The sequence below is a fragment of the Mchenga conophoros genome, linkage group LG2, assembly GCF_057382185.1.
Source record: "Mchenga conophoros isolate Kocher_MC1m ecotype Shallow Benthic linkage group LG2, M_conophoros_male_GT1.1, whole genome shotgun sequence".
Classification (NCBI taxonomy): domain Eukaryota; kingdom Metazoa; phylum Chordata; class Actinopteri; order Cichliformes; family Cichlidae; genus Mchenga; species Mchenga conophoros.
The window spans coordinates 22,090,472-22,117,588 of record NC_140527.1 but is presented as its reverse complement, the minus strand read 5'-3'; the positions used below and the strand labels follow the sequence as shown (position 1 = coordinate 22,117,588).

Sequence of the window (27,117 nt, the reverse complement as noted above, 5' to 3'; positions counted from 1 at the left end):
GACAATCCCATATGAGCAGCACTTCAGTGGTGGGAAGGAAGAGCTCCCTTTTAACAGGATGAGACCCCCAGCAAGGGCCTCCCATATTGCTGGAAGGGGGAAAAAGCAGAACTGCATACAGTAAATGCTATTAAAAATATGGGAGAAAATAGTAGTTATTCACTCTAGCCAATAAACACAAAGTTAACCTTCAAAAAAAAACAATTTGTCAAGTGAATACCCCTACCACACTGGTAGGTTTTCTCAGGTGTGTGACATTTAATTGCTTCGCTCATGTATGAAAACACATGTGTAAATTTCTCATGTTAGTTTTTAATCTCCATTATACCACTGTATATTTTCAGATGAAAAAAAATGTCTGTTCACACATAGCAAACAAATTAATGAATCATGAATGAATCAAATATATTCCCAAAAGCTATATATATGTTGATGATACTGGTACCCTCAGCAGTCTATATAAAGTAGGTTTGATTCAGACTGATTGATGCATCTTGGAGGAGTGGGAGAACATAAAATACATACCCTATGATCATTATAGTAAGATATTATTTGCATTATTTTCTAGCACATTTATTTTCTCACTGAGTCATTTCTTTATTTTTTTATTTGGATTTTATTTTGGCCCTTCACAAAACTTCACGTAGAGGACAGCAGGTGGTGATGTTTCACTTTCATCTGAGCTCTGTCACCAGCCGGAGAGGAAGAAAGGAGGATGAGGAAGTGGCTGGAGCGAGAGGAGTACGTTTGGAGATGTAGCTGCCAACGCTAATGCTCCAGCAGCTGTCAGGCGATAGGCAGCCGGATCATAGGAACATTTGACAATGCGATGGGTAACTGCTGGGCATACTGTGTGGGGCTCTTCAGGAGAGAAACCAACAGGATCCAGCGAGGAGGGGGGTGAGTCAACTGTGAGCTTTAGCTGCCTGAGCTAGCTAGCATGCAAGCATCACCTGAAGCGGCGTTATCTGCTTGCTGATAAGGTTGGCCGGTAGTTTGACACGGCAGTCTGCCTGTGAGCACTTGGGCAGCTGTGTAGGGATGCTGTTATTACAGACGGTGATGTTGTAAATCAGAGATACGGGCCAGCTAGTTTAGCCTCTAGCTGTACGGTACCTGCAGTCAGCCAGTGCCAGTGGGAATCAAGACCCCACCCCTAGTGTCAGGAGCCTGTAGTTTAGCTGTAGACTTGTAGTTTAGCTAAGGTCTGATAATGACAGCACAGCTGACAGAGCTTCTGGAGAGCTCACACACAATCATGTAAACTAATATATGGACAGTTTGGCTGCTTGGCTAGCTGCTGGGATTAATTGCCTGTTTTTTGCCTTAGCTTCAGGCTGTTGTGTCACCCAGTTGAATGTAAATAATTGATGCTTTTTAGTCTGACTTTACCTTGTGCTTTGTTAAGGTGAGAGAAGGCTTTCACTCTACCAGCAACGAGCCTTTTCACACTTTCATCCATAGATTTATATAATGGAGCTGACAGTAGCTAACACTTCGTACCACAGTAGTAGTTGTAACTTAGCCCAAAGTGGCATTACAACAAAGGTGTCCTCTTCAGTGAGGTATCTGAAAATCCCCCAATATGTAAATGCAGTCAACAAAACATTTATTGTATCATTATCTGTTCTAAGATAATTTTTAGGTATAAACTAAAATGGTTGAGCGTGGTGATTTTTGAAGTAGAAAAACTTTGCTCACACTCTGCAGTGCTCACTGGACAAACGATAGCAATCCTGCAAAGGCGAAAAATATTTTAGGAACATAGAAGTTGGGGCGAGGCTCTACAGCAGGGGGGCAGTTGCCCCCCTTCCGCTTGCCCCCCTGTAGATCTGCCCCTGGTTTTAAGTTTTTAAGTCACACTCTCACTGACAGTTATTAAAATGAAGGGAAAAAAACAGCTTTTTTTTCTCTCTTAGGTTTGACTGTTGTAGATCCTAAAGGTCACAGCTCAAATCAATAATGTTAATTGGCAGTATTTGATGCAGGGCAGGTGAGGCTGTCAGGGCTCCTGGTACAGATGTCATTTAGCACGCTGCTTTAGTGGAAGTTACATCTGTGTAATATAGCTTTCTCATGTACAGTTTGTTCCACATAAAGCATTCAACTAGCCTCAAGTCCTTATGTGGGTTGGGTCAGGAAGGCCATCCAGCTCTGCCAAATCAAACACGTGGAGCTGCTTGCTGTGGTGACTCAGCAGCACCCAAAAGTCACACAAAATAATGGATTCAGACTACATTTGAACACAAACTGAACAGCCAACAGTGACGCATCAATAATTATGTGGGAAATTTCACAATACAAAGTTCATAGAGTTTGCTTATGCTAATATCTGTTTACCTACATACAGCTGAGACTTCTTTCATGAAACTGGTGGAACAGCCTGTAGAGCTTTGAGATTTGGCTATAGGTTCATGCTTCTTTTTTTTTTTAGTTCATTTCCTTTATGAAGCCACTGCTCCTGGTTTATGATGCAATAACTCTGGCATTGTGAATTCAAACATCAAATTAATACCACACAAATGAGTCCCTAGCATTATTTTAAGACCTTCACAAGGCTTTGTGTCAGACTAAGGAGGTTTCAAGAAATGAGTATTTAGTTTACACTGGGCCTTTTATTTTGAAGATTTTAATTGTATTTTGAAAATTAAGCATCAGGAATAGACCTGGTGTATATTTTTAACAATATGAAGAAGAGACAGGAAAGTGAAAAGTGCTGATGCTAATTTATATTTGTCTCATTCATTATACTCTAGATCAGGGATGTCAAAGTAATTTTACATCGTGGGCCAAACCAGTGAAACAGCCCTTTCTGTCAGTGTAAAGGTGTTTAACTACTAAATTAATCCCATTTAATATAAGAAGAAAGTTGCAGTTTTAGTAGTACGTCTAGCATGTCTCTGTTTTTCTACATGATAACGAAATGCTGCTGTAGTAAATGACAGAAATGTTTAATTTTGATTAAATCTATAAAATTAAAGAAAATAAAGTTATTGTAGTAATTGCAACTAAAACAGAACAATTCACAGTAATTCACAAAAATGTTTTGTTTTTTTTTTTGAGTTTGTCAGAAATAAAAATTTAAAGTACATAGTGGGGAAAAAACTGGAACTTGGAAGTGGGCCGATTCTGGTCCGCAGGCCTTATGTTTGGTACCCCTGCTGTTTGAAATTAATTTTTTTTCTCTTCATTTTTCCTGCAGGTCAAAATACTTCCGCAGCAGCACCACAGGGGAGCACTACACAATCGAGGTGTGTACATTATTTATTTATTTGAACCTTTCTTAAGAATGACTATTTAAGCTAATGCAATGAGTCTAACTGTGCTTTTTATTTATTTTTTTTTTCAGTTTGAGAATCTGGTAGAAAGTGATGAGGTAAGTTTAGATTTTACGAGCTAAATAAGTCTGTGAAAAAAATGCTGTTTTCTGATTAAAAGCTGGATTATGCTCCTTGGATCAGACCGTCCATTATTGCCGTGCTCGGCTCATGATGGATAGAAAACGATGTGATGTGGCCATCCCTGCGATATGGGAGTCATACATTTTTCCTCCCAGAGAGTAACTCGATTACTCTCCGCTCAGTCCCAGAGTAGCACTTCTTGAGTCAGTGCAGCAGGGTAGATGCATTTCTTAGTGGATTTCAGAGCTATTTGCTAAAAAGTATGTTGTGTATGTTGCATTGCAGGCTGAGAGCCCCCAGCCCTGCCCGAGGTAAGAGATCCTGCTCAGATGTAAAGAAAAAGCTAATAATCTCTGGCATGAAAAAAGAAAACAAAAAGAGTAATATGTGTTCTTGTTTTTCCACCAGGCCCATCAGTGATGATGAGATCAAGAACCTCAAAGAGCACCGCTACGCTGCCATCTCAGACAAACAGATCGTCATAGACCAAAAGCTGCGAGCCGAGGTGAGGCCACCTGTCCACGTCAAGATTAAACAGCCCTCATTGTTTCATTTTGTGTTTAACTTATGTTGGCTTACCTTTAATTTGCTGCATTGTTTTTTCTGTTTTTGTAATTTTCTGTTCTGTTCTTTTATTTATTTATTTTTTCCTTGTTTGTTTCATTTCATTATTTCTGCTCAGTTAGAGGCACAAGAGGAGAAGTTGAGGCTAGAAGAGGAGGCTAGAAATGCCGCCCAGCGTGAGGCCGCCAGGCTGGCACGTGAACGAAAATTGAAGGAGGTGAGGCGGTACTGAGCGCTGCCTTCTTTACCTTACTGCTCGGCTAAAGCTCCTCCTCCTCCTCTAAGCTGCTGGCCCCTCTGTGCAGAGACCTCCCAGGATTTCAATTTTCTGTTTTGTTTTTTTAATGTATTTTTAAAGGGGACTATGATAATCATTTCCAGCTCCATTTTTCTTCTTGACCAGAAATATAATAAGTTTATATAAGTCACAATATTTGTCTTTCACTGGGCCTTAGTGAAATAAGCCCTTCTGGCTCTCTTTCCCCTAAATTCAATACTTCTTATTGTGGACTGGTGGGTGGGGTTTGTGTCCTTGATATAACCACAGTAGGAATGCAGATGGCATCGTAATCTATGAAGAGAGTCTGGAGAGGTGGAGGTATGAAGCGAGACAGAATACATGTTTATGAATGAGAGGGAGGCAGATACAAAGCTGAAGATGCAAGAAGCAGAGGAAGTGAAGGTGGATGAGTTCTAATACCTGGGGTCAACCATTCAAAGCACACGAGAGGTGAAGAAGGGTGGAGCAGGTAGAGACGAGTGTCAGAGGTGATTTGTGACAGACGTATAGCAGCAAGAGTGAAAGGGAATCTTTACAAGGTGGTGAGACCTGCTGTGATGTACGGTTTGGAAACGTGGCACTGACAAAGTGACAAGAGGCCGAGCTGGAGGTGTTGAGGTTTCTGCCAGGATCAGGATGGACAAAATTAGAAATGAGTACATCAGAGGGACAGCTCAGGTGCAGGTGCAAGGCTGAGATGGTTTGGAAATGTGCAGAGGAGGGACAGTGGATGTTTTGGACAAAAGATGTTGAAGATGGAGCAGCCAGGCAGGAGGAAAAGAAGAAGTAGCCAATCTTAATTTCAGCTCACAGTGATTATTTTTGCACAAGTCCACCTTTCTCTGTTCAGCCTTCATCACTGTTGTCTGCTCATGGAAGTATACTGTTTGTCTTTGCTTGAGATTGTTGATTTCCCGTGGATCAATGAAGTCCTTGAAGAATCTGACATTAAAACCAAGGAAACCTAGGTCTTATGTTTCCCTAACTTTGCTGCAGGTCGGCTGTTAAATTTGGAGAAGGCTTGTTCAAGACTCGTACGAAAAAAAGAAAAGCCTGTAAGTTTAGTTGCCACTTGTTGTTATCCTTTTGCTTTTGCATGGATTTACAGGGCGTGAAACACTAGGGGGCACTAAGGTCACAGCATAATGTGGCCATTTCTCCGTGTCAAGTCAAGTGGCTTTATAGTCATGTCAACTAAGTGCAGTGGTACAGTGAAGTGAGACAACGTTCCTCCAAGACCGTGGCGCTACATATGACATATAACAGACAATCAACACAGGACTACATAAAGAGCCCAAGAAAAGTGTGCAAAATGGCAAAAAACAAAACAAAACATAGACACTGCAACACCAGACAGAACAGAGCGATACAGACTGTGCAATAGAAAAGTGCAACAATGACAATGGGTTGTGCCAAAAAGTAGCTTGAGGTAGTTGTGTGTGTGTGTGTGTGTGTGTGTGTGTGTGTGTGTGTGTGTGTGTGTCAGTCCAGTTACTGAGTGTTGAAGAGTCTGACGGCTCCGGGGGAGAAATTAGCACAACCAGATACATTAGAGTAGAAAAAGTTGAAAAAATGCCAAATATATATTTATTGCATAGTAGATCTCAACTACATATAATGTAGCAGCAAGAAGACTAAACCTAAAATTACTAACTGCAGTAAATAAATGAGCTTGCTTTGGTTGCTGGGTGGGTGGGGGTCATTTAATAATGGTGGGACCGTGGGGGCTTGCTGTCAGCTGTTGTCAGGCAGAAACCCTGTACAGGAAATGTACATGTGTGAATCAGGTTGTTTTCTCTGACACACTTCAGGCTGCTGGAAGCAGATGTACTTCTGTACTTTTACTTCAGTGTTTTGTACCTGTAAATAAAGGTTCATTTTATTTTCATGTGCAGCAATGAAAAGCTTTTAATTCTTGAGGTAGTGACGTGCTGAATAGTATGGCAACTAGTAGTTATTGCATGTATAACAAAGTCAAAGCGTATCTTTTCAGCATTGTTTGCTCTTATTTGTCATTAGTTGAGGCTGGGTTTTGAAATGGTGCAGGAACCTTGTTGGCAAAGCAAGCAAAACAAACTAGGAGGAGTTTATTTGCGTTACAGTAGAAAGGCAAAGGTGCCAGTGGATATAAATCTGGATATGGGCTTTATTTCTAAGGTCAAGCAGGGAAATAAGAAAAAAGGTCCATAAAAGGGCTGATATTTACAGTCCCTGCATGCACGTTTTTACAAAGACAAACTAGACTGTTGGCATGTAGCAATAATCAAGCAGGAATTTTCATCACTATGGTGGTTTCATATGTACTCTTCTGCTCATGTGATCTAAAGCAGCGGTCCCCAACCCCCGGACCACGGACCAGTACCGGTCCGTGAGTCGTTTGGTACCGGGCCTTAAGAGGCTCGGGTGGGAAATTTATGGTTTTTATCGCTAACTCGGTTTCCCGGGGTCTTTTCCCGTGTGGTATGAATAAATCTTCTTTTTTTGGTACCATTACTGGTTTTATTTTGTTGTATTTATCTGCGACACCTTAAAGGCCGGTCCATAAAAATATTGCCGGACATAAACCGGTCCGTGGTGCAAAAAAGGCTGGGGACCAATGATCTAAAGAAAAAAAGGACAACTAGCAGAACTGCCATTTGTCTGTGGTCACATTCCACTGCTCCTTTGGTGTTGCTTATTTTTCTTTTTCTTCTTCATCTGTTCAAAAATGTCTGATCACATTTTTCCTTGATAATGCCAAAATTGTTAAAGGCTTTCAAATGAATCCAGTGTGTATTTCAATCCTGTGAAATTTCTAATGAGATTATCTTTTTACTTGATCTGTGGTGTTTTTGTCAGCAGCTGTCTGCCCAGAGGACACGGGGGAAAGCAGATGGCTCCGGCGGTGAAACCCAGCAAAGAAAGTGAGTCAGTTAAGTTCATTAGACAACGGCGTAGTTGTTGAGCTGAGGACAAACTCGGGTCATGGGACTCTGCAGGAGGATTTAAGTAACGATGTGTTTGTTGAAGAAAGACTGGAAAACCAGAACTTGCAGCCTCTAGCTAATCGACTGTTTAGTCATTAACATTTATGGCTGAATTTGCCTGGAAAAGTCTTATACCATGTCTGTTTTGTTTTTTTGTGGAGGTTCAAAACACACATCTGTGTGATGAAGTGCACATTATATTTGCGGCTGCAGCCAGACAGTGTGTAGACTGCAGAGCAGATTTTAGTGCTCCAAGCTGTCCAGTCCGTCTTCATTTGTTTTCACTGCACATGAAAGCAGCAGAAATAATGAAAGTACGCTGGACTGGAGGGATTCCTGTGCTTTACTGCTGCTAAACACGTCTTATTCTCTTTGGTTTCAGACAAACCTCTGGGGAAGATTTTGATGCCTACCTCCAAAATGTTAAAGCCCAGTCTGAAGCTTTCAGGAGCAACAGTGAGTGAACCATCTATATGAAATTTAAGGCTTTTGTCAACCTCTTCCCAGGTGCTTTTTTTTTTTTTTTTAAACAGGGCAGAGAAACATAGCGTATCTAAACATACTAGTTTTCTTTAGAAAGCATTAGTTATTTCTGTTTGCACACAATGTACGAAATATTTCAGAGAAACAAAAGTGACCGGGGTTGTGACCTTGTTATTCTGCCTTAATTGCGACTTTAATGCTCAAAGCTTGTACAATTAAGTTAAAACTGAGCACTAGCTTTGATTTATACACAGTATGAAAACCTGATGGAGGGTTCAAGCTGTTACTTGAGAAAGCATCATACAAAAAAAAGCCTACAAAACAAATCAGCTTAGAGAGAATTGGCAGAAGAAGAAAGAAAGAAAACAGAAGAACGATATACAAAGTTGTCACAGTGTTTCCAAGTGTCAAGAACTGGAGTGGGGAGTATCATCAAGAAATGTAAAGACAGACACACAACACAGAACACGCCTGGCAGCAGTGGGAAGCAAAAGACTCTAGAAAGAAAAATGGTGAGAGAACAACTGCCAAGACACCCGTGAATGACTTAGTCAAGTTTGAAATTGTAGTCTGAAGGAGACAATCACTATAGACCTGCACAGGAATGAGCTGCGAGGTTAGAGACCAGGAAAAACTTCTGCAGAAGAAACGCCTTCAAGCCAGACTGAGGTGTGCTAAGAACGACCTGGAGACAAATAATCCAGACTAGAAGAGCGTCCTTCGGTCAGAGGAGATAAAACTACAGCTCTTTAGCTGCAGACACTTTGCTGATGTTTAGAGAAAAAAGTGAGAGTTCTACAACTCAGAGGACACCGTCCCCACAGGGGAACACAGTGGTGGGAGGCTTATGAAGAAAGGAGGATACGTGAAGATTTTAAAAGAAAACCTCGAGCAGTCAGAAACAAACCTGGGTCTGGGTCGTCTCTTTATCTTCAAACACAACAACGACCCAAAACGTGTGTCGCTCCTGGTGAAGAACTACCTCCAGTGAGCCAGTCAGTAAGTGAACGTTACTGACTGGGCTGCACAAAAGCATTGCCTTAAAAATCTGTCAGGTGAACTGAACACCAGGGTCCACGCTAGAAGACCATCAAATCTGGAGGATCTTGAGAGATTTGCCAAAGAAGAATGAGCTGCGGTTGCTCTGAGGACCTCTGCAACTTGTTGAAAACTGCAAAAACCGACTGCCGGCTGTATCGGCATCGAGAAGATAATCGTTTTGTTGTACATTGCGAGTATATATTCATGAGAGGTCAGGTTTACATGCTTTCTGTTTGTTCCCAGGACTCCCGTCTGACACAAATGTGGTGACTCCAAACACAGAGTGCAGCTGGGATTTCACCACCAAGACCCGCTCCACCAACGATGACGGTACCTCACTAGATCTGGAGTGGGAGGATGAGGAAGGTAAGAACATTCTGACTGAAGTTGAAAAGTTTGATTAGGATAGTGATGATGTGATGAGCCCTCTTTTTCATAGAATTCCAAGAGTATTTTAATTTATTTGAAAACATATTTTGCTCTTTTGTTTTCATTTCTCTGCTGCTACATCTGTCATTTATTTTCAGTCTTTTCCTGTGTACGTTTCAAGGCAGCACACTTATGTAATACATGCGGTTTGTGACTTCCACCGTGGACCTTCTGCTGTTTGACATCAGTTACTGCTCTTCTGTCAGAATCAAACCTCATGTCTCTGCATTGTAGGAATCAATCGCGCGCTTCCAGTGTGGGAGAGGTCTCGAACAGAGGAGGACATCTTGCGCGCAGCCCTGAGGCCAGGCGGCAAGCAAATGAACAGCGGGCCGACCTCAGCCTCCGAGGACTCCACCACACTGGAGTGGGAGAATGATTTTGTGAGCACCCACCCAGAGGACACTGCAGAATTCGAAGGGTTTGTCAATCCTGTCCTAGACACTCCCTCTGAGGATTCCTCGGACTGCGGCCTCAGGTCAGACAACCAAGACAGATAGTGTCCAGCACCAAAGGAGATATTGGCGGCCCGCCTCCTCACGTCAAGGCTCACCAGCTTTTTTGCCTCATGAAGTGGAAATGTCGTTCCTTACATGCTCTTCATACTGTCATGAAACTGTGATGCTGCAGGAACATGTATGTACCTCTGCACTACAGAACAGTGTGGTGACGTTTATCAGACTCATTTTTTCAGTGCCTTCATTTGCTAAACGACCATTTAATGAATTGTAACTGATCAGTTGTATCCACGACCGTCTTACACATTGTACAACAAGTGCTTTTTATCTAACGCACCCAGGTGATCGTATACAAACCAATTTATCACCAACCAACTGGGTGTGAAATGTTATTATATTAGCAGATTGACCCTCCAGTATACTGACTGGTGTAACTGGACACATTTCAGTGCTTGTGAGTGAAGTAATTGTGCAGGAAAATCTACACATTGGAGTGAAAAATGACCAATGTGTAGATTTTTCACAGTTTGTGGGTAAAGTAGTCATTCTGGATCATTTAGGTACTTTTAAAATCCCAGCGGGCTAATTTGTTCTTTGCATTTGACCTATGCTAACTATTTAGCAGCAGCGAACAGTCAAACAGTACCTGGGGACCAAGTGCAGTGCTGAGGCCAACACCTCACTCAGCACCTCTGTGGGGAAAAGGCTGGTTTATTCTTGGATCTCTTTACATGTAGAGAGAAAAAATCCACAGAAGCACAAAAGCAGTTTAAATTAGGGAAAAAAGAAAATCCGTCTGTTCTTTACTTTGATGCGTGATCGGGAGGTGAATTCCACTGGAAGGTTGCTGAAGGAAAAATGAAACCATCTCTCAGTGAATCAGTGGAGCAAGCTATACGAGACAGCACAGGTGAACACTGCATGTCAGCCATGAGCGCTCACAAAAAAAAGGCACGCACAAATATGAAGTCAGTGCATGCACTCTGACAAAAAGCTGAGCTCATGGCGGTGACCCTCAGCTGAAGTCATAAGCCTCCTTTCTTGTAATTGAGAGCCCTCATATGAAACTGTGTCATGATGCTGATCAAATACAGAAAAAAACTTCTCAAACTGTAACTTTGTAACAACATTTAGGCTTTTTCAAGTATCGTGTGAATATTTGCTCAGAAGCACAGTGAAATCATTACAGAGTATAACAGGAGGCATCATTCACCTAAACCTACTGGAGGAGACAAATCAGTTCCGAGTGTTTAACTAACTTTTTAGTGATATCTGAGAAGAAATCATTAAAAGCAATATTTTGAAATTGAACTAAAAAGATCAAACCTGTGGTGTTAGCGTCGGTGATCCAGTGCTGCTTTGATTAAGGAAGGGGCTTTTAATTCTTCTTCGTTACTTTTTCTTCTTATCTTAACCTGTCACATGTTGTTGAACTGGAGTCGGGAAAATAGCTTTTCACATTAATCAATTTTAATTAGTTTAAATCTGCCTACTGCGTGCACCTGCAATGTGTTGATTTTTGTCGATTCAGATCTTAGAAGATTTTACCAAAATGAACCCGATCCACTGACTTGCACTGCTGTCAAAGTGTGTACACGAGACACTGGTAATTTTCCTTCCTAATATTTGAGTGTGGTATAATATATTGTTTCCTTTTGTTTCCCCAGTGTTATGTTTTGTTGTGAGTATAGCATATTTGACTCATCACTGTAATTTTCTGTTTAAAAAGAACAAAACTTCATTCTTTGTCACTCTGAGTATAAAGGGACAAAATAAAATCATGGAGGGGGAAGAAAGTCCCGAGCTTCAGGTACATTAACTACAGACCAACTGAGTGTGTAATCTGTAATTTTTAAAGTAATCTTGACACTTGACTCTGGCAGAATGTTTAAATGTTTCTGGCAAAAAAAAATCAAAAGTACAAACCAAAGTAGTAAGTGAGAGGCTACACAGAAGTAGTTTGCAAAATTTAAAGGGGACCTTTTATGCTCTAAATTTTTACTTTTGCCTCTCCCTTTATGGCCGCTGTCTCATTAAGCACACTATCTTCTGACTGGCTGACTCTCATAAATGGAAGATTTGAACAGTGTGTCGGCCAGACCTGTTTAAATGACCTAACCATATTAGGGCGATCCACTTCTGACATTATACATAATTAAGAGAACAGGGTGTATCAAAAGAGTCATCTGATTTCCAAAAGCTATATTTTTAAAAGTAAAGGACATGAAGAAAATTAAATCTTTAAAGTGCATGGCTGAATGTAAAATTGATCACACAATGCTCACAACTGCTCAATGCATCCCTACACCTGACACATACTTTATATCCATAAGAAAGTCAAACTTGAGCCCTGCTTTTGTGGGTATGTCTGCAGTCTCTGCAGCCACTGTTGTTGTTATGCTACCAACCAGGAACCAAGTGAAACTCACGAATGCCCTCTTTCTAAATGGTACATGTTTAGATTGTTTCCTGTGAACATTGAATGAAAGCACTTTAAAATGGGATTATTCTTTTTGATACATCCTGTACAATAGCATTGTGCATTTGTAACATTTAGAGCACTGACGTTTTTGGCTCATAGTGATTACCTGCACAGATGGCCTCGTTATTTGCAACACACGCATATAAAAGCATAAAAGATCCCCTTTAACATAGACCGTACGTGGAGGCTGAATGGATGTACCATAAGACCTGGATTGGGGCTTTGTCTCTCTTTAATGCTGCACTGTTTAGCCACCACTGTCAGTGGCTTGATTGATACCTAAACTCACCCACAAAACAGCAAATCATTTTTATAAAAGTTGGTATCCATTTAAGGACGAACAACGAATAAACCTACTCATTTTATGGTGAATGTATTTGTATCTCTTTGTTGCACAACTGAGTTTTACTTTCTTCAAAAAAATAAATAAAGTAGATTTAAAAAGAGCAATTTGAAGTAGCTGGCTGAAACATAACCTAGCATTTTTACTATGTGCATGGAGAAATTGATGATAGTGATGGCTTCACAGTATTTTTTTTTTTTTTTCCTTGAATGGTTGCTCCCAGCAATCCGCAGGCGGCATTCTTTCTAGCTCTCTAATATTGCAGCAACCGACTCTTCAGATCTCAATCGTCTTGCGTGTGACTAAATTCAGGACGGGTTAATTTCTCCAACCAATCAAAAATCGCCTTGGTGTCTTGAGGCCGACCACCAAGTTTACTGCTGTGTGTTTTCAAACACAGCTGTGATTCAGCTTCCCGCCAGTTCATGAATATGTTACTCACTTGCTGTTCTAAACACGATGTGCCTGACGTTGGCTTGGTTTTTAAAACAAAAAACAAAAAACCTTTGAACAGGAAGTGATGCATTGTGCAGTTTTATTTTTGAAGAAGGTGGAAGAGGATTTGTGTAGCTGACTGTGACGGGCAGAATAGGCAGACAGTCAAAGAGAACAGTGTGACACATAAGGGTTCAGCTCAAAACTATGTCAACACTACATGCTTGTTCAGTTCAAAAGACTGGCTCATCACCTACAGATATTGAACAAATGCATACTACCTGAACAGTGTATACTTAACCTGTTTGATCACCTGTCAATCAAACTGCTTGCACTGGCAGCTGACCTGTGAGTGAACCACACGGATGATGGCTTAGCAAAACCTACAAAAGTTTTTATAACCACAAAAGGAGTGGAAAGCCAGTTAACTGAACAGTGAGACTTCCTATTGATAAGAAAAATACAACTTGTATATCTGTAATCTCCTGTCTGTCCATGAAGCTGATCTATTGTGCTCCATTTATTTATTTATTTTTATCTATTGATTGGAGACTACTAGAATGACTTTGCATGATTCCCAGTTTCAAAAAAATCATCATTATTTCAGTTGGTGCAGCCCATCAGTTTAGCTGCTATCACAAGCCCGCTTTCTTATGATTGGCTGCCCCTCACAAAAAGGTTTAAACAGCACTCGCACCAACTGCAAAGCAAAGTTTAGGTTTAATTGCTCCTGTGAAGTCTGCTTTGTTGGAAACCTGAAAATATTTGCCCCTGACAGCCACCAGGACAAAAAGGGAGTACAACTGGTAACTGTCTAGTTACCTTGACATTTTGGCTGTTGGTGGCGTCAGAAGAGAATCTGCAGCCCATAGGAAAATCCCAGCTGATGGTTTTTCGTAACACAGGCCAGAGAGAATTTTTCACCAGAGCTAAATGTGTTTTAACTTGTGCTATCCTAGAGTTACCTGTATGGCCAACAGCTGTGCAAATTTATTTCAGTTTGCCTCGTTGTATAGACTTTTTCATATAGTCACGCCAAGCTAAAACTGCTTGGGAACATCTCTCTATTACATCACAAAGGGCTGAGAAACTGTCTGAAGCCTGAACCTTTGCCTTGAAGGGAATACTTCAATTTAATCTGACCTAATTGTTTCAAGCTTTGACCATGTCTAATAGACCATCATAGTCAAACATGGTCAAGAGAACCTTCTGAAGTTCAAATGGAACATCAGAACAGGGAAGAAAAAAGTGTCTTTGAGCATGCCATTATTGTTGGTGCCACATGGGCTGCTCTGAGTATTTCAGAAACTGCTGGGAAAATCCAGTGAGCAGCAGTTCTCTGGGTGAAAATGTCTTGTTGACATCAGAGGAGAATGGCCGGCAACTCAAATTACCACCAAGGTATACAGAAGAGCATCTCTGAACACACAACATGTCCAGCTTTGAAGCAGATGGGCTACAGCAGCAGAAGACCACAACTGGTGCTACTCCTGTCACCTAGGAACAAGGAACTGAGGTTATAATTCACACAGTCTCGCTAAAATTGGACAATAGATGTTGCCTGGTCTGATGAGTCACAATTTCTGCTGTAATATTTGGATGGCAAGTTCAGACACCAACTACATGAAACTACATGAAATCACGGCTCCATCCTGCCTCGTATCAACGCTTCAGACTGGTGGGTCTAATGGTGTGGAGGAAACTTTCTTGACACACTTTTTGCCGTGAGGTGGTACAACGTACCTGAGTATAGTTCCCGACCATATTCATTCCTTTATGACCACAGTGTACCCATCTTCTGATGGCTCCTTCCAGTAGGACAGTGCATCATGTCACAAAACTCCAATCTGGTTTCACATGACAATGAGTTCACTGTGCTCAAATGGCCTCCACAGTCACCAGAACTCTTTCCAGTAGAGCACCTTTGGGATGTAACAGAACGGGAGCTTCTAGTTATAAACGTGCAGGCAATCAAGCTCCACTAACTTTGATGTCAATATGCCAGTATGGACCAAAATCTCTGAAAAGTGTATATTTATAAGAAAATAGAAAAAAACTGAATATATCCCCTTTGATAGAAAAAAGAAAGCTTTGTACACCTGAATGACATGAACTGTAATAGTGTCAGTAGTAGTTTTCCTCCTGCAAAGCATCAATAGCATTACACAATGATGATTTGCAGGTGGAATTTCCCCATAGAAGTTGCCTTGAAAGCATTAAGGGAATACATACATAATAATGCATTTGATTCTTGAATATCTTGCATTTTGATACACAAGCTTAAGTGTAAGTGTGATTTCCAGACTGAGCTCACGTCACCATCCGCTGTGAATATTTAATTAGACCAATGTAAACTCCAAGCTGCATTGCGGCAACCGTTCGACAGTGGGGTTACCATTTGTTATAAAAACAAATATGATAGTTCCACTGGTCACGTTTGAACGCATAACTTACAGCCAGAAGGGACACGTTCACAGAGCCCGGAGGAGGAAGGAGTGTGTCATTTTTCCTCATGCAAAGGATTACAGAGTCAATGCATGACGGATTCTTAGGGGCAGCCTGTAATCTTGTCTGGATGGTATGTAGCATGTTGTGTTTTGTCTGAGAGCAGTGATGTCAGCAACAAAATAAAGTGGTCCCCAAACCCACTGCTATAGTGTTTCCTGTAACACTTTGATACAACTCATAGACAGGTGACTTCAGACTTGGCTGCCCACGCTGGCCCACTGAAGGTCACTGATGCTCACTGTTGAGTCTTATAAAAAAAAAATCTCAGAAACTACTGTGGTTGGTTTCCCATTAAAGCTCAGCCTGACAATCAGCAAACGATCAAGTTATTTTAGTTTGTGAAGAAAAGTATTAATCCACCTTTAAAAAATACATATATCTTACGTTTTTATTTACAAATGCTGTAGGTCTGGTTAACTCACTTGAACACTTCTTTGTTGAAGTGACTATCCCAATGGGATGGGAGGAAGGAATCGGGAGAATCCCACTTTATAAAGCAAACCAGTAGGCTGTGATATTCCTCGTGAGGTTGTCGGGTGCTCGCTAGTGGCAGAGCACGCGCACTGCATTTCATTCGGAGTCCGCAGACTGAATGAAGAATCCGCAGCTTCGACACTGTCCTGTGAGAAAGTAGCGGTTCGTCTACGGGAATCGTCGTGGAATATTTAGTTCTGTTTTGATTCCTCAGGTTCAAAGGGTTAACATCGCGAGGGCTGGCGAAGTGTCGAACAAGTGACTATAAAGGACAACAATACACAACAAACCGCAGCCCTCCAGACTGAGTGGAGCCAGCAACTTGTGAGACGTTCCAGAGCCGCAGCACGACCACCGTAAGACGTCCAGCTTCAATCACTTAAACATCAAAAGCAGAAAAGAATAAATGGAAACGTTTCACTTTCATTTCTTATACGTTTTTAGCTGCCGGCGTATCATTTAACGTTATATTTTCGATATTCGGGTCGCAAATGTCAAGATGGAGAAAAGTTAGCTCACTTGGAACAATCTGACCTATACTCAAGAAAAGTGACCTGATTTTTTTTTTTTTTAGAAAAGTAAGCGATTGTGGGTCATGCTTAGTGGTACATTAAAAGCTGTTTAAAACTAGTGTTAATGTTTAGTGTCTTTGCAGTAAGAAACTAAATCCTCACGGACATTAACGCCAAAGCGAGCACTAGTTTGTTGGGACAGCGGAGCGATATTTACTCCGCCTTCCCAGACTATTTCACTCCAGAATCTGGAGGACATGGCACGGAGAGACGGAACGAAGGGGCTCTGAAAACGAAAGAAATGTATACAAAAGTTGGGATTACGGGCTAAATGTTTGCAAGAAAGATCACTGGCATGATTCGTACGCATTGTTGAAAGGTATGTGGTTATTTAACGGTTGAAATAAGAGAGTAGACTTGAACTCCAGGGAGCTACATCAGCAGGACACAGAGGCTCGGCGCTCCGTTCCCCTCGGAGAGCTTGGCTAACAGCTAACATAGCTTAGCTTCAGTTGTGAGAAGTTCAAAAAGTTTCTGGAATGGAGGAAGAGGAGGAAGGCTGAAGTAAACGTTGTCAAACTACTAAGAGGCTGAATACGATGACTCCCCAAGTTATACTTGATGATAAAACGATTATGGTAGACTCTTATGTAGATGGTTGTTATGAGGTGTTTAATTAAAAACTTCACGCTAAACAAGATGTGTTCTGTGAAAGCAAGCTAAGCTAGTTAGCAAAATCTCGATGCTACTTACATCAAGTTGCTACATACCAGAGTTAGCTAATGCCAGTGGGATATTATATTATATTGTGACCGTGTGTATTTTCGTGGAGCACTTGGAGCAGTACTAAAAGCTATTTTTATTGCTGTTTCTGGGGTCTGTGTATAATTAGATGCGTCTTTCTGAATGCCTTTTCTCTCTTTCTCTGGTTGGGGGGGGGTACTGAATCGTCCTTCCATATTGTCTGTTCCGTGTTACTTCATGTTTGACAAGCGTTAAAGACGGATTACACGCTGTTAAACAAAGTAGTGTTGTCAGGTTTTCCAGTTTTTTGGAGGTTTTTTTTTGTCTTTTTGTTTTGCTTGCTGTGTGCGTTTTATGTAGACATCTTTTAAACGGGATTAAAGGAATTTCTCAGGCGTGTAATCCAGAGCAGCCCAAACTGATGAATATCTATCAACGATTTGAGAAGCTTCTGGGGTGCACTTCCTATTTATTAAAGTACATCTCATTGTTTCCCGCCATGCTTGGAGATGGTATTTTTTAAAATGTTGTATCCATGTACATATGTGTATATGCATTTTCTTAATGCATCTATGACCTATATATTTTCTGTGATTCATAAAGAGTTTTCCCTGGGTCATAGTGGGATTTTGACGATTTTACTACCGGTTTAAACACGACTGATCCACAAGTCTTAACCTTTGGTTGTTATATTAGGCTATTTAAAAAAGGTATTTTATGCTTGGGGAAATGAAACTCGACTTGGGAACAACTAGTTAAGAAATCCCAGTGGTGTGGTGTTGTAGTGTTTTGTGTTTTTGCCCTTTAATAGTTTTTATATATCTGGCAAGCAATCCCTGTCATACTAAATTGGTTCCACAAAGAGTAAACTCATGGTCATTTTTGTAAGAATGTAAGCCACCTTTACTGAGGGTTAACAAATAAGTACTTGTCAAAATGCGATGTTGTAAAATACCTAGCACCCTAACTGATAGTGGGTAGTATTTTTAGGGTGTTTAAAAAAAAGGGGGGGGGGGGGGGGGATCTTGGCGTAGATGTATTTGTTGCTATTCTTCTCACGCACGCACATGGAACTAGTTGTAATAAAAATGGAAACCGATGGTGTTGTTATTAACATGCCAGTACTGTAAACTACAGATAAATCTGTGATAGGCCAATATCAGCCCACTGATATCTGTCTGGATCTGGTTAAACATACTTTAGTCGAGACTGATTTGACACAGAGAATAAGCTATCGTCGTGAACTGTTTGTCTTTTGAAAAGCTCAGCTTTATCTGAAGGATTGGCATGAGAAATCTTATTTAATGTAGTCTTTGTAGCTACAGTGTGTTTATCCACAAGTTTGGATGTGTAAATTGATTACTTGTCTTTACCAACTGAACCATGAACTTGTGTGTCACTTGGAATCTGAAAAAGGCCTATCCACATGTAGGAAGAACTGCTTTAATGTGGCCTGGTGACTTCCAGAAAAGCTCCCAACATTTACATGTTGATATGGGTTTTTTTTCGGTGTGTGTGTGTCCTGCTTTAGGATGTTTCTCTCTGCTTTCATGTGTGTGGAGAACAATGAGTAATGGGAGTGAGTGCAGTGCTGTTGGACAGCTGTTAGCTGGAAGGGAGGGATTGGGCAGAGATGGGATGAGGGAGGAAGCAGCTCTTTGTGGTTACATCCTTTTTGACTAAGGCCAGTTTCACAGCCCAAACAGCTGCTGCTGCAGGCTGCATGTGTTGACCCTCTGTCTGTATGAAGGGGATTGAAGTGTTATATGTCATAATTGCCCGAACTCCCCAACATCTCTAGAGCAGTCTGAGACAAAGGTATCTTGGTGCAGTGCATCAGTAGTGAGGGGTAATCAGCAACTCTTAGTTTTACTTTTTTTTTTTTTTTTTTTTTTTTTTTTCCTTTCCCAGTGCAAATACTGAAGAGAGAGGTCAGTATTTTGTCTCAACTGTCATGTTATTTATTTGAAAAGTAGTTCAAAAATTGGCTGAGACTTCACTAGGCAAAAAACAGATTTTCTTTTATTTATTTTTTTAAAGTAGATTCTCCACATGCTGCCTTAAGAGTTTTTCCCTTATGTGGCATAACTTGTACCAGTCAGTTCAGCAATCATTGTTAGTCCGACTGTAGCATCTATTCTGCTCTTTCCTCTGCCAGTGTGATCACAGCTGTGTGTCTGCCTCTAAGCATGAGTCCACCAAAAGCAGAATGTCCTGAAACTTGAAGAGGTGGCACTTTAAAAAGAGCTCATTAAATTTTGGTCCCGATCCAAACTGCTTTCCTTATTTTGTTTAAATGGGGAGTTGGCCTTGAGCACTCTGTAGCTGCCTTTCTGCAGAATTGCTTGTTGTGTGACAAATGATCATGTTAGATGCATTTTAGGCCATATGGCTGTTAAGTGTTTTCCATGTGCATGATTGATCTCGAGTTTGAGATGGAACGCGTTTCACATAACTGAGTCATCTAAGTAGTGATGGTGGCGTTTCTGTGGAAATGTGTCAGATCAAAAATGGCACAAAGGGTTTTCTTGAATTCCCAAACCCCCACCCCATGGATCGAGAATAGTGCTTCTCTAAGTGGGTTGCCATAAAGACTGTTTCATGTCATTAAACAAAAAACTGTAACAGTTGCTATAAAAATGTTTAGAAAGGCTTGCTTGTTCATCTAGATAACAGTAATTTCAAACTTTACATGTGTTCTTGATCTTTCTCTGATCTTTTGTGTTTTGCAGAAGGCTGACAGAGGAAACCCTGACTGTGGGCGATTTGAATGAAGTTAGCCAAAAGAGCATTGGTAGTTCTCAAGAAATGAGCACGTCCTTATAAGACGTGTGTCAGACTTGCACCAGTGAGGCCTGCTGCAGTGTATCAGTTCAACATAAGTCCTGATTTGAGCTCCTACAGACTACACCCCCCCTCTCCATCAGTGGTAGTGACCCAACTCCGGACAGCTTGCTGGAGGGCCCTTCCTGAGCAGCAGCAGCTGCGTCCTGCTTGCTCACTCCTGGCCCTCCCCTGCTTCCTGTCCTTGGTCAGACAAGGCTAAAATCTCCTCTCCCCTCACCCCACCCCTCATCGGTGTTGGCTTTTCATACTTGCACACTTATATTACCCTCTCAAGCAACTTCTTTTGTTGATCACACGCTCACAGACTGTGTTGGGTTAATAACGTTCTTTGGAGATTACCTGCTGACTGATTTTTGGCCCCCTTGCATAGGCCCAGTGTCATCGCGAAGGAAAGTTCCTCTCTTTTACCTGCACTACAACTTGCAGAATGACTTCCATGTCTAGTTTGTTCTCCTTCACAAGTCCGACAGTCAGGCGCCTGCTCGGCTGGAAACAGGGAGACGAGGAAGAGAAATGGGCAGAAAAGGCAGTTGATGCACTTGTGAAAAAGTTGAAGAAGAAGAAGGGTGCCATGGAAGACCTGGAGAAAGCGCTGAGCTGCCCTGGACAGCCCAGCAAGTGTGTTACCATTCCAAGATCACTGGACGGCCGGCTGCAGGTTTCCCACAGGAAGGGTCTTCCTCATGTTATCTACTGCAGAGTGTGGCGCTGGCCGGATCTACAGTCCCACCATGAGCTCAAGCCTCTGGACATTTGCGAGTATCCGTTTGGCTCCAAACAGAAGGAGGTGTGCATAAACCCATATCACTACAAGAGAGTGGAGAGCCCTGGTATGTAATTTTTCTCACCTTAAACAGGTTCTGTTTAATCAACCTTAGCTTTTATATTTAAACAGACATGTAATGTTAATGGTTGTTGTATATACGATTAAACCTGTGTTCTGTGAGGCATAGTCATCACATAATTGGTTTATTTGCAGTGTTTCTAACATTTCTAGCCTATTGTTTCGTTTTGCTTTTTGCCTTTTAACTTTCAAATACAAGATGGATTAAAGCAATTTAGAACTGTGCACATCTCTCAGTAAACTGTAGAGCTGGTAAACAAATCTACAAAGGTCAGGAGGCTGTCATCACACAGGCCTTTTCTGCCCGCCCCCTCCATTTCACAGAAAATCAATATCACTAGCTCTGGGAGTCTTATTAGATTATATGCCTCAGGCATTCCAGATTGGGTGTGGCATCAGAAAGCAGTGTACTAAACGCATAAACCACTCAGACTAAACTCCCAGCACTTTCACATCACTTAACCCCCCCTTCCCCCTTTTCTCCCACACCCCATCATATACACTTACACACCCATGGATGACCCTAAAGATACAGGCTTTCTGATACTACACTGGTTCAGGATTGCAAGGTCTGTATTGACCGGTTCAAAGATGCAGATCACTTGTCGGTGAGAAGACTATATTTCAGCCTTGGAGCCTGGACTCTTAAAGTCAGAGTAATATCTTGCAAAGGGAAACCTTCAATCCTTTTTAAGGGTAAAATTAGATGTGAAGGACATCTTGTTCTTATGTATCAAGAGCTAAAAATAACATTTCAAGACTCACTGTTGTTGTTCAGTCATCTCTATTTCAACATACAGGTTGGAATTCCTTCAGTTATTTTTGATAGTAGCATTATTAAAATCATATTAAAATACTGTAATAACGATCTCAGCATATACAGTGTTCTACACATTAGGTATTTTCAGCCTCTACAAGATTAATCTATGCTGCTTTCTGGTTTTAATTATTTTCATGTAAATTTTAATTGTTTTGGGCTTGCCCTACTCCTTAAAAACTTAGTTTTCATGAATTGTGAATTCCACATGGTGATACATCATGTGTGCAGTTTCTCACTTGTTTAATTCATTTTTCTTCTTCCATCCAGTGCTTCCTCCTGTCCTGGTACCACGGCACAGCGAGTTCAACCCACAGCACAGCTTGCTGGTACAGTTCCGTAACCTCACCCACAACGAGCCACACATGCCCCTGAATGCCACCTATCCAGAGTCCTTCCAACAGCCGCACAATGGGGGTGGCAGCAGTGGAGGAGGTGGAGGTGGCGGCAGCTCTTTTTCCATTTCTCCCAACTCTCCATATCCTCCTTCTCCAGCCAGCTCTGGTACTTATCCAAACTCTCCTGCCAGTTCGGGGCCCTCAAGTCCATTCCAACTCCCAGGTACACCAAATACACTCCTCCACCTAACCCTGGGAAAGTTGCCAAACCATTGTTTTTTCTGAATTGTCACTGTCATGTAGCCAACAAATGTCTGACTTTTGATAAACACTGGTCTCTCAGGATTTCTGTTTTTCAAGTTGCATAATGCAAGGGGGGGGGGAGTCTGTTTACAGTTGTATGGTGAAAAAACAAATGATGTAGCCAGGCGAATCCAGTTCCATCCACCAGCACTGATGCTCTTAGTCTAGACCAGTGGTTCTTAACCTGGGTTCGATCGAACCCTAGGGGTTTGGTGAGTCGGTCTCAGGGGTTCGGCAGACCCTCCACCGTGACATGCACCGCTCATTTTGTGCACCAATAAAAAAACATATCTATGTCTTGAATTTGAAAAAAATCATATTTTATTTTTCACTAAAGAGGGGTTCAGTGAATGCGCATATGAAACTGGTGGGGTTCGGTACCTCCAACAAGGTTAAGAACCACTGGTCTAGACTCTGCTTCACTCCAGATCTGCTGACACATCCAGTGATTTAAGGCAGTCTGGCAAAAAGGGGTGGTTTTTGTTTTGTTTTTAAATTGTTTGTTTTTTGTTTTTAACAGCAATTTAGGATTTAAGTTATTTATCCTGCAAAGCTTTGGTTGGCTTTTTGAATGCTGACAAGCATCATGATCCACTGAAATGTCCTTGTTGCAGTTTTAAGTAGATGTTTTGTTTCCTGTATGCCTCACTAAGGGCTTGAAAAGCTCATGTTGCATCTGTTGGGAATGGGTTAGCATGTGGCTTAGCAAATGAGGGATGTGTGTAATCTGACACCATTTCCGGGGTACAGATCTTGTCATGATTGTTCTAAGGAGTGTCTAAGGGGATTTTGTGTGCGTAAGAGAGAGAGAGTACATTTGTCAGCAGCAGCAACTGGTCCCACTAACGTCTCTCTTAATGTCTCAGCTGACACCCCACCACCAGCCTACATGCCCCCTGATGAGCCGATCGGCCAGGAGCCCCAGTCCATGGAAACGAACAGCAGCCTGGTACCGCAGAGCATTGCCAGAGGTGGTGAGATGTGCTCACAGTTATACTGACAGTAGCAAAAATATACCAAACCTGTTGGTATATCTCAGCTTCATGTATAAGTTTCCTTTCCTCTTTAACTAGCTGTTAAATTATGAACAGAGTTTAATTTACAAAGGTCTTGTTTCTTCCTCATTTTTTTTTTTTCTCTTCAAATCCAAGTAGTGCTGTCTCCGTTTTAGTTTATGGGACACTTTTTACACAATCTTCCATTAAACCTGGTTTATATCTTTCAGTTGTAGTGGTTAAGTTAACCCATTTGTCAAATGTGTGAAAGTTCTCGTGTTTGAGACCCAGATAAGTCTCTAGGAGGGTTATGTGAGGTTGGGCAGCTGCGGTACGACTCTACTAAATCAAACGTTTTGTCCAATGTGCTGTCATGACCCCCTATTTATAAGCTATTATGCTTAAACCTAAACATAACAGTTTCAAGTCCTTTGACTCATTTAACAGAACACTCTTATTGGATAAGTGCGAAGCAGCTCTCTGTTACATTCATGGTTATATTTAGGAAAAGATGTTTTAATATCACTTGGACTATTGACTCTGTCAGTGTTTTGCTGTGCCCACATTTAAAAGGTGTTTTGACAACCTTTTTAAGCTGATATGCAGGGCTTTGACATTTTTCAGGCCCTTGCCAAAAACAGTTCACACATTACTGAGATTTACCTGGTGCTTGTAAATCTCTGTATAACAACATTTTACTGAAGCACAAGTATCGCTACACTTCATGTCTACCAGCAGTATTTGGTTTATGAGAGCTGAAGTCGGGAGTGAGTCTATGTAGGTTGACTAAATTAGAGCCTCTATGGAGCATCACATCATTGTACTACAGAAATAAGAAAGATGTGACAGCTTTGGATTTATTTAAACTTGCATGATCTCTGACCAGACTGTTGGTGTAGACCATATGTTAGGACTGGTCTTTTAGAGCTAGTTGAGGTAACCTCATTGAATGTAGTTTTACATGAGTTGGGTTAACAGAGCTTTGCTCCTGGTTACTTTTCCTCTTTAACCGTAATAATTAATAAATCTCGTTTATTTAACCACGCAGTCGTGTACTGTCTGGATTGTCTGAATTCATTTCAAATCCATGTTCAACATCTGTTGATCTTACCTATTGTTTGCAGATGTGCAGCCAGTGGAGTATGAGGAGCCCAGTCACTGGTGCTCTATTGTCTACTATGAACTTAACAATCGTGTCGGAGAGGCTTACCACGCTTCATCCACCAGTGTGCTCGTGGATGGCTTCACTGACCCCTCAAACAACAAAAACCGCTTCTGCCTCGGACTGCTGTCCAACGTCAACCGCAACTCCACAATCGAGAACACCCGCAGACACATTGGCAAAGGTATGACTAATAACCCCAGTAAGAGTAGGAAATAAGGAAATAATGGTGATTAAATGTTCTTACACTTTTGTTTGTTGTCCAGGAGTGCACCTGTACTATGTGGGAGGGGAGGTGTATGCAGAGTGCCTCAGCGACACCAGCATTTTTGTTCAGAGTCGTAACTGTAATTACCACCACGGCTTCCACCCTACCACTGTGTGCAAGATCCCCAGTGGATGTAGCCTGAAGATTTTCAACAACCAAGAGTTTGCTCAACTTCTGGCTCAGTCGGTTAACCATGGCTTTGAGGCCGTCTATGAGCTTACCAAGATGTGTACAATTAGGATGAGCTTTGTCAAGGTAAGGGTTTCATGCTGTACACAAGTCGAATGAAGACGTTCTCGGTAATTTCTTGATTCCTCACTAATTGTGAGTCAGACCACAAGCACTTCAAAACCTGACTTTCTTTTTGCTATAAGAAAGTCAGAAAAACAGCCTACCAAAGTACTCCAAGAAGTACACCTATTTGGTAGTTTCTGTTACAGTAGATTTCTCTAGTCATGATGAGACACACACACACACACACGGTGAAAACAATACCAGCCACACTTTTGCTTGATTTAATAAGTGCAAACATCATCAGTCACTGTCATTGTGTAATATGGTGTACCTTTAGTTTTTTTTTTTTTTTTGTGTTTTCCCTCCACAGGGCTGGGGAGCAGAGTATCATCGACAGGATGTCACCAGCACCCCCTGCTGGATCGAAGTGCACCTGCACGGGCCTCTTCAGTGGCTAGACAAAGTGCTAACACAAATGGGTTCTCCTCTCAACCCAATCTCTTCTGTGTCCTAATACTGGACTTGTGAGAGCCTGGGAGACCCGTTATGAAAATCACCCCCCTCGCCCCCAAAACCCCTCAATGATTTCTAATTTAAAACAGTCTTAATGGCTGAACTGTTTACACTTACTTTGGGAAGGGATTGGCTAATAATTCAACAGCACCTGCAGCCAGCATCCAGTTGTTGAAATGGCATCAATGTTGCAAGAAAATACCTGGAGAAAGATGAGAATATGCCCAAGTAGCAGTGACGACATGGACACACTACTGCTTGACAATGCTACAATACCTACAAGAACTGAGGGCTCCATTGTCAAGCTTGAATCTGTCAAATGTTAATTTTTTTTTTGCATCAAGTTTTATTGTTTGACGAATAACTTTTTGTTTCTCCATATGTGTAGTTTTTAATGAAGCGGAACTGTTTCACTACTCTGCCTTGTGTCTGACAATTTGAAATTTTACAAAACACTTTTCTTACATTGTTGTCTCAATGTCAAATATTTACAATAAAGATATAGACATGACTATGTTTACCATTAGACTCAGATATAACATGCTTTCTTTTTATAGTCTCTACTGCTAGAATTGAACACTGAGCTACTGCCTTTTAAGAAAGTTATGTATGCCAACCTGATAGTTTTTGATATGGGAGATCAATCACTGAACAAGTTTAACATGCCATAAGCTAACAACATTGTGAATGTTACATCTATCGTAATAGAAGTAGTCGTATATGATATAATCAGAAAGTGGACGCCATCATTATTGATTCTTGTTTGTACTCTCGTGTTCAAGTAAGAGTGGCTGTATTTTCCATACTCACTGTATTAACAATATTGTGCACTCATGAATTTTATGGAGGCATGTTGGATGGGTTTGACGTGGGTACCAAGGCATTATGTTGATAAATAATTTGACCTCCTTTGCTCAATGAAATAAAGGGGTTGTCTGGTAACGGAATAATTTTAGTTTTGTACTTTTAAGTGTTTTTGTTTTTAAATTTTTGACTTTTGGCTCAGTCGCATAGAGACGATAACCTCAGTGTGCAACAATCTCCTGCTTGTGTTGGACAAAGGCATTTCCTGTGAATTTTTATTTTATTTTCCTCTTGTTTTTCTTTTTGTTTTAAGTAAAAATACTGTTTCTATTTCTTTCTTTTTTTCTAAAGTCAAGTTTTTATTTTTACTTCAGGTAACAAAAATGTCTTTAAGTTACCAGTTGATAACAGCGATAGCTTATTGTTCTGTGCTTACGTCTGGTCTTGGCAAATTGGCGACAATCAGTCAAAACATACGTGAGCAGATGGATTCACCGTACACAGTGGTTTGTTCTGATAATGAAAACTGATGACACACCATCCAGCTTTCTCCATGGAATCATTCTATCTATGGCTGATTGCTTTGAATAGCCTTTATTAGATGTAAAGGGTTGTGAAAATACACTGTCACTGTGGTAAACTCATAAAGGACAGTGAATTGTAATGACTGAAAGATTAAGTACACAAAGTCCACAGCTTATTTCTGTTTACAGTACGGCTTAGTGTCAATAAATCTGTTATACAAGAATAGCATTCTTTTTGCTTTCCATGAGGTTAAAGCACTTGTTGGCTGAAATGGAGAACTTAAAAAATGTTGAAATGTTTGTTGATATTTCTGTATTTCATGCAGCATGTCTCAATAAGGACAGCAT

At 41.1% G+C, this 27,117-nt stretch overlaps 2 protein-coding genes across 6 annotated transcripts; both read left to right on the top strand.

Annotated features, from left to right (window-relative positions):
* Positions 1 to 502: 502 nt before the first annotated feature.
* Positions 503 to 12,550, top strand: ap1ar (adaptor related protein complex 1 associated regulatory protein). Of its 3 annotated transcripts, none has more exons than XM_085288120.1 (10): positions 503 to 900; positions 3,203 to 3,251; positions 3,350 to 3,376; positions 3,687 to 3,712; positions 3,810 to 3,906; positions 4,084 to 4,182; positions 7,087 to 7,148; positions 7,594 to 7,667; positions 8,979 to 9,101; positions 9,399 to 12,550. In XM_085288120.1, the coding sequence occupies exons 1-10, from the start codon at positions 830 to 832 to the stop codon at positions 9,662 to 9,664; spliced, it is 894 nt and encodes a 297-aa protein (XP_085144246.1). In that variant the 5' UTR covers positions 503 to 829; the 3' UTR covers positions 9,665 to 12,550. The 3 variants fall into 3 exon arrangements, with proteins under 3 accessions (XP_085144246.1, XP_085144237.1, XP_085144256.1); XM_085288111.1 differs by having other exon boundaries at positions 7,084 to 7,148; XM_085288130.1 differs by lacking the exon at positions 4,084 to 4,182.
* Positions 12,551 to 15,931: 3,381 nt separating this feature from the next.
* On the top strand, positions 15,932 to 26,993 carry smad5 (SMAD family member 5). Of its 3 annotated transcripts, none has more exons than XM_085288093.1 (7): positions 15,932 to 16,220; positions 19,853 to 20,797; positions 21,899 to 22,189; positions 23,136 to 23,243; positions 24,389 to 24,610; positions 24,693 to 24,949; positions 25,299 to 26,993. In XM_085288093.1, the coding sequence occupies exons 2-7, from the start codon at positions 20,395 to 20,397 to the stop codon at positions 25,440 to 25,442; spliced, it is 1,425 nt and encodes a 474-aa protein (XP_085144219.1). In that variant the 5' UTR covers positions 15,932 to 16,220; positions 19,853 to 20,394; the 3' UTR covers positions 25,443 to 26,993. The 3 variants fall into 3 exon arrangements, with proteins under 3 accessions (XP_085144219.1, XP_085144211.1, XP_085144223.1); XM_085288085.1 differs by lacking the exon at positions 15,932 to 16,220 and adding an exon at positions 16,593 to 16,755; XM_085288097.1 differs by lacking the exon at positions 15,932 to 16,220 and adding an exon at positions 16,594 to 16,755 and having other exon boundaries at positions 23,136 to 23,240.
* Positions 26,994 to 27,117: the final 124 nt, after the last annotated feature.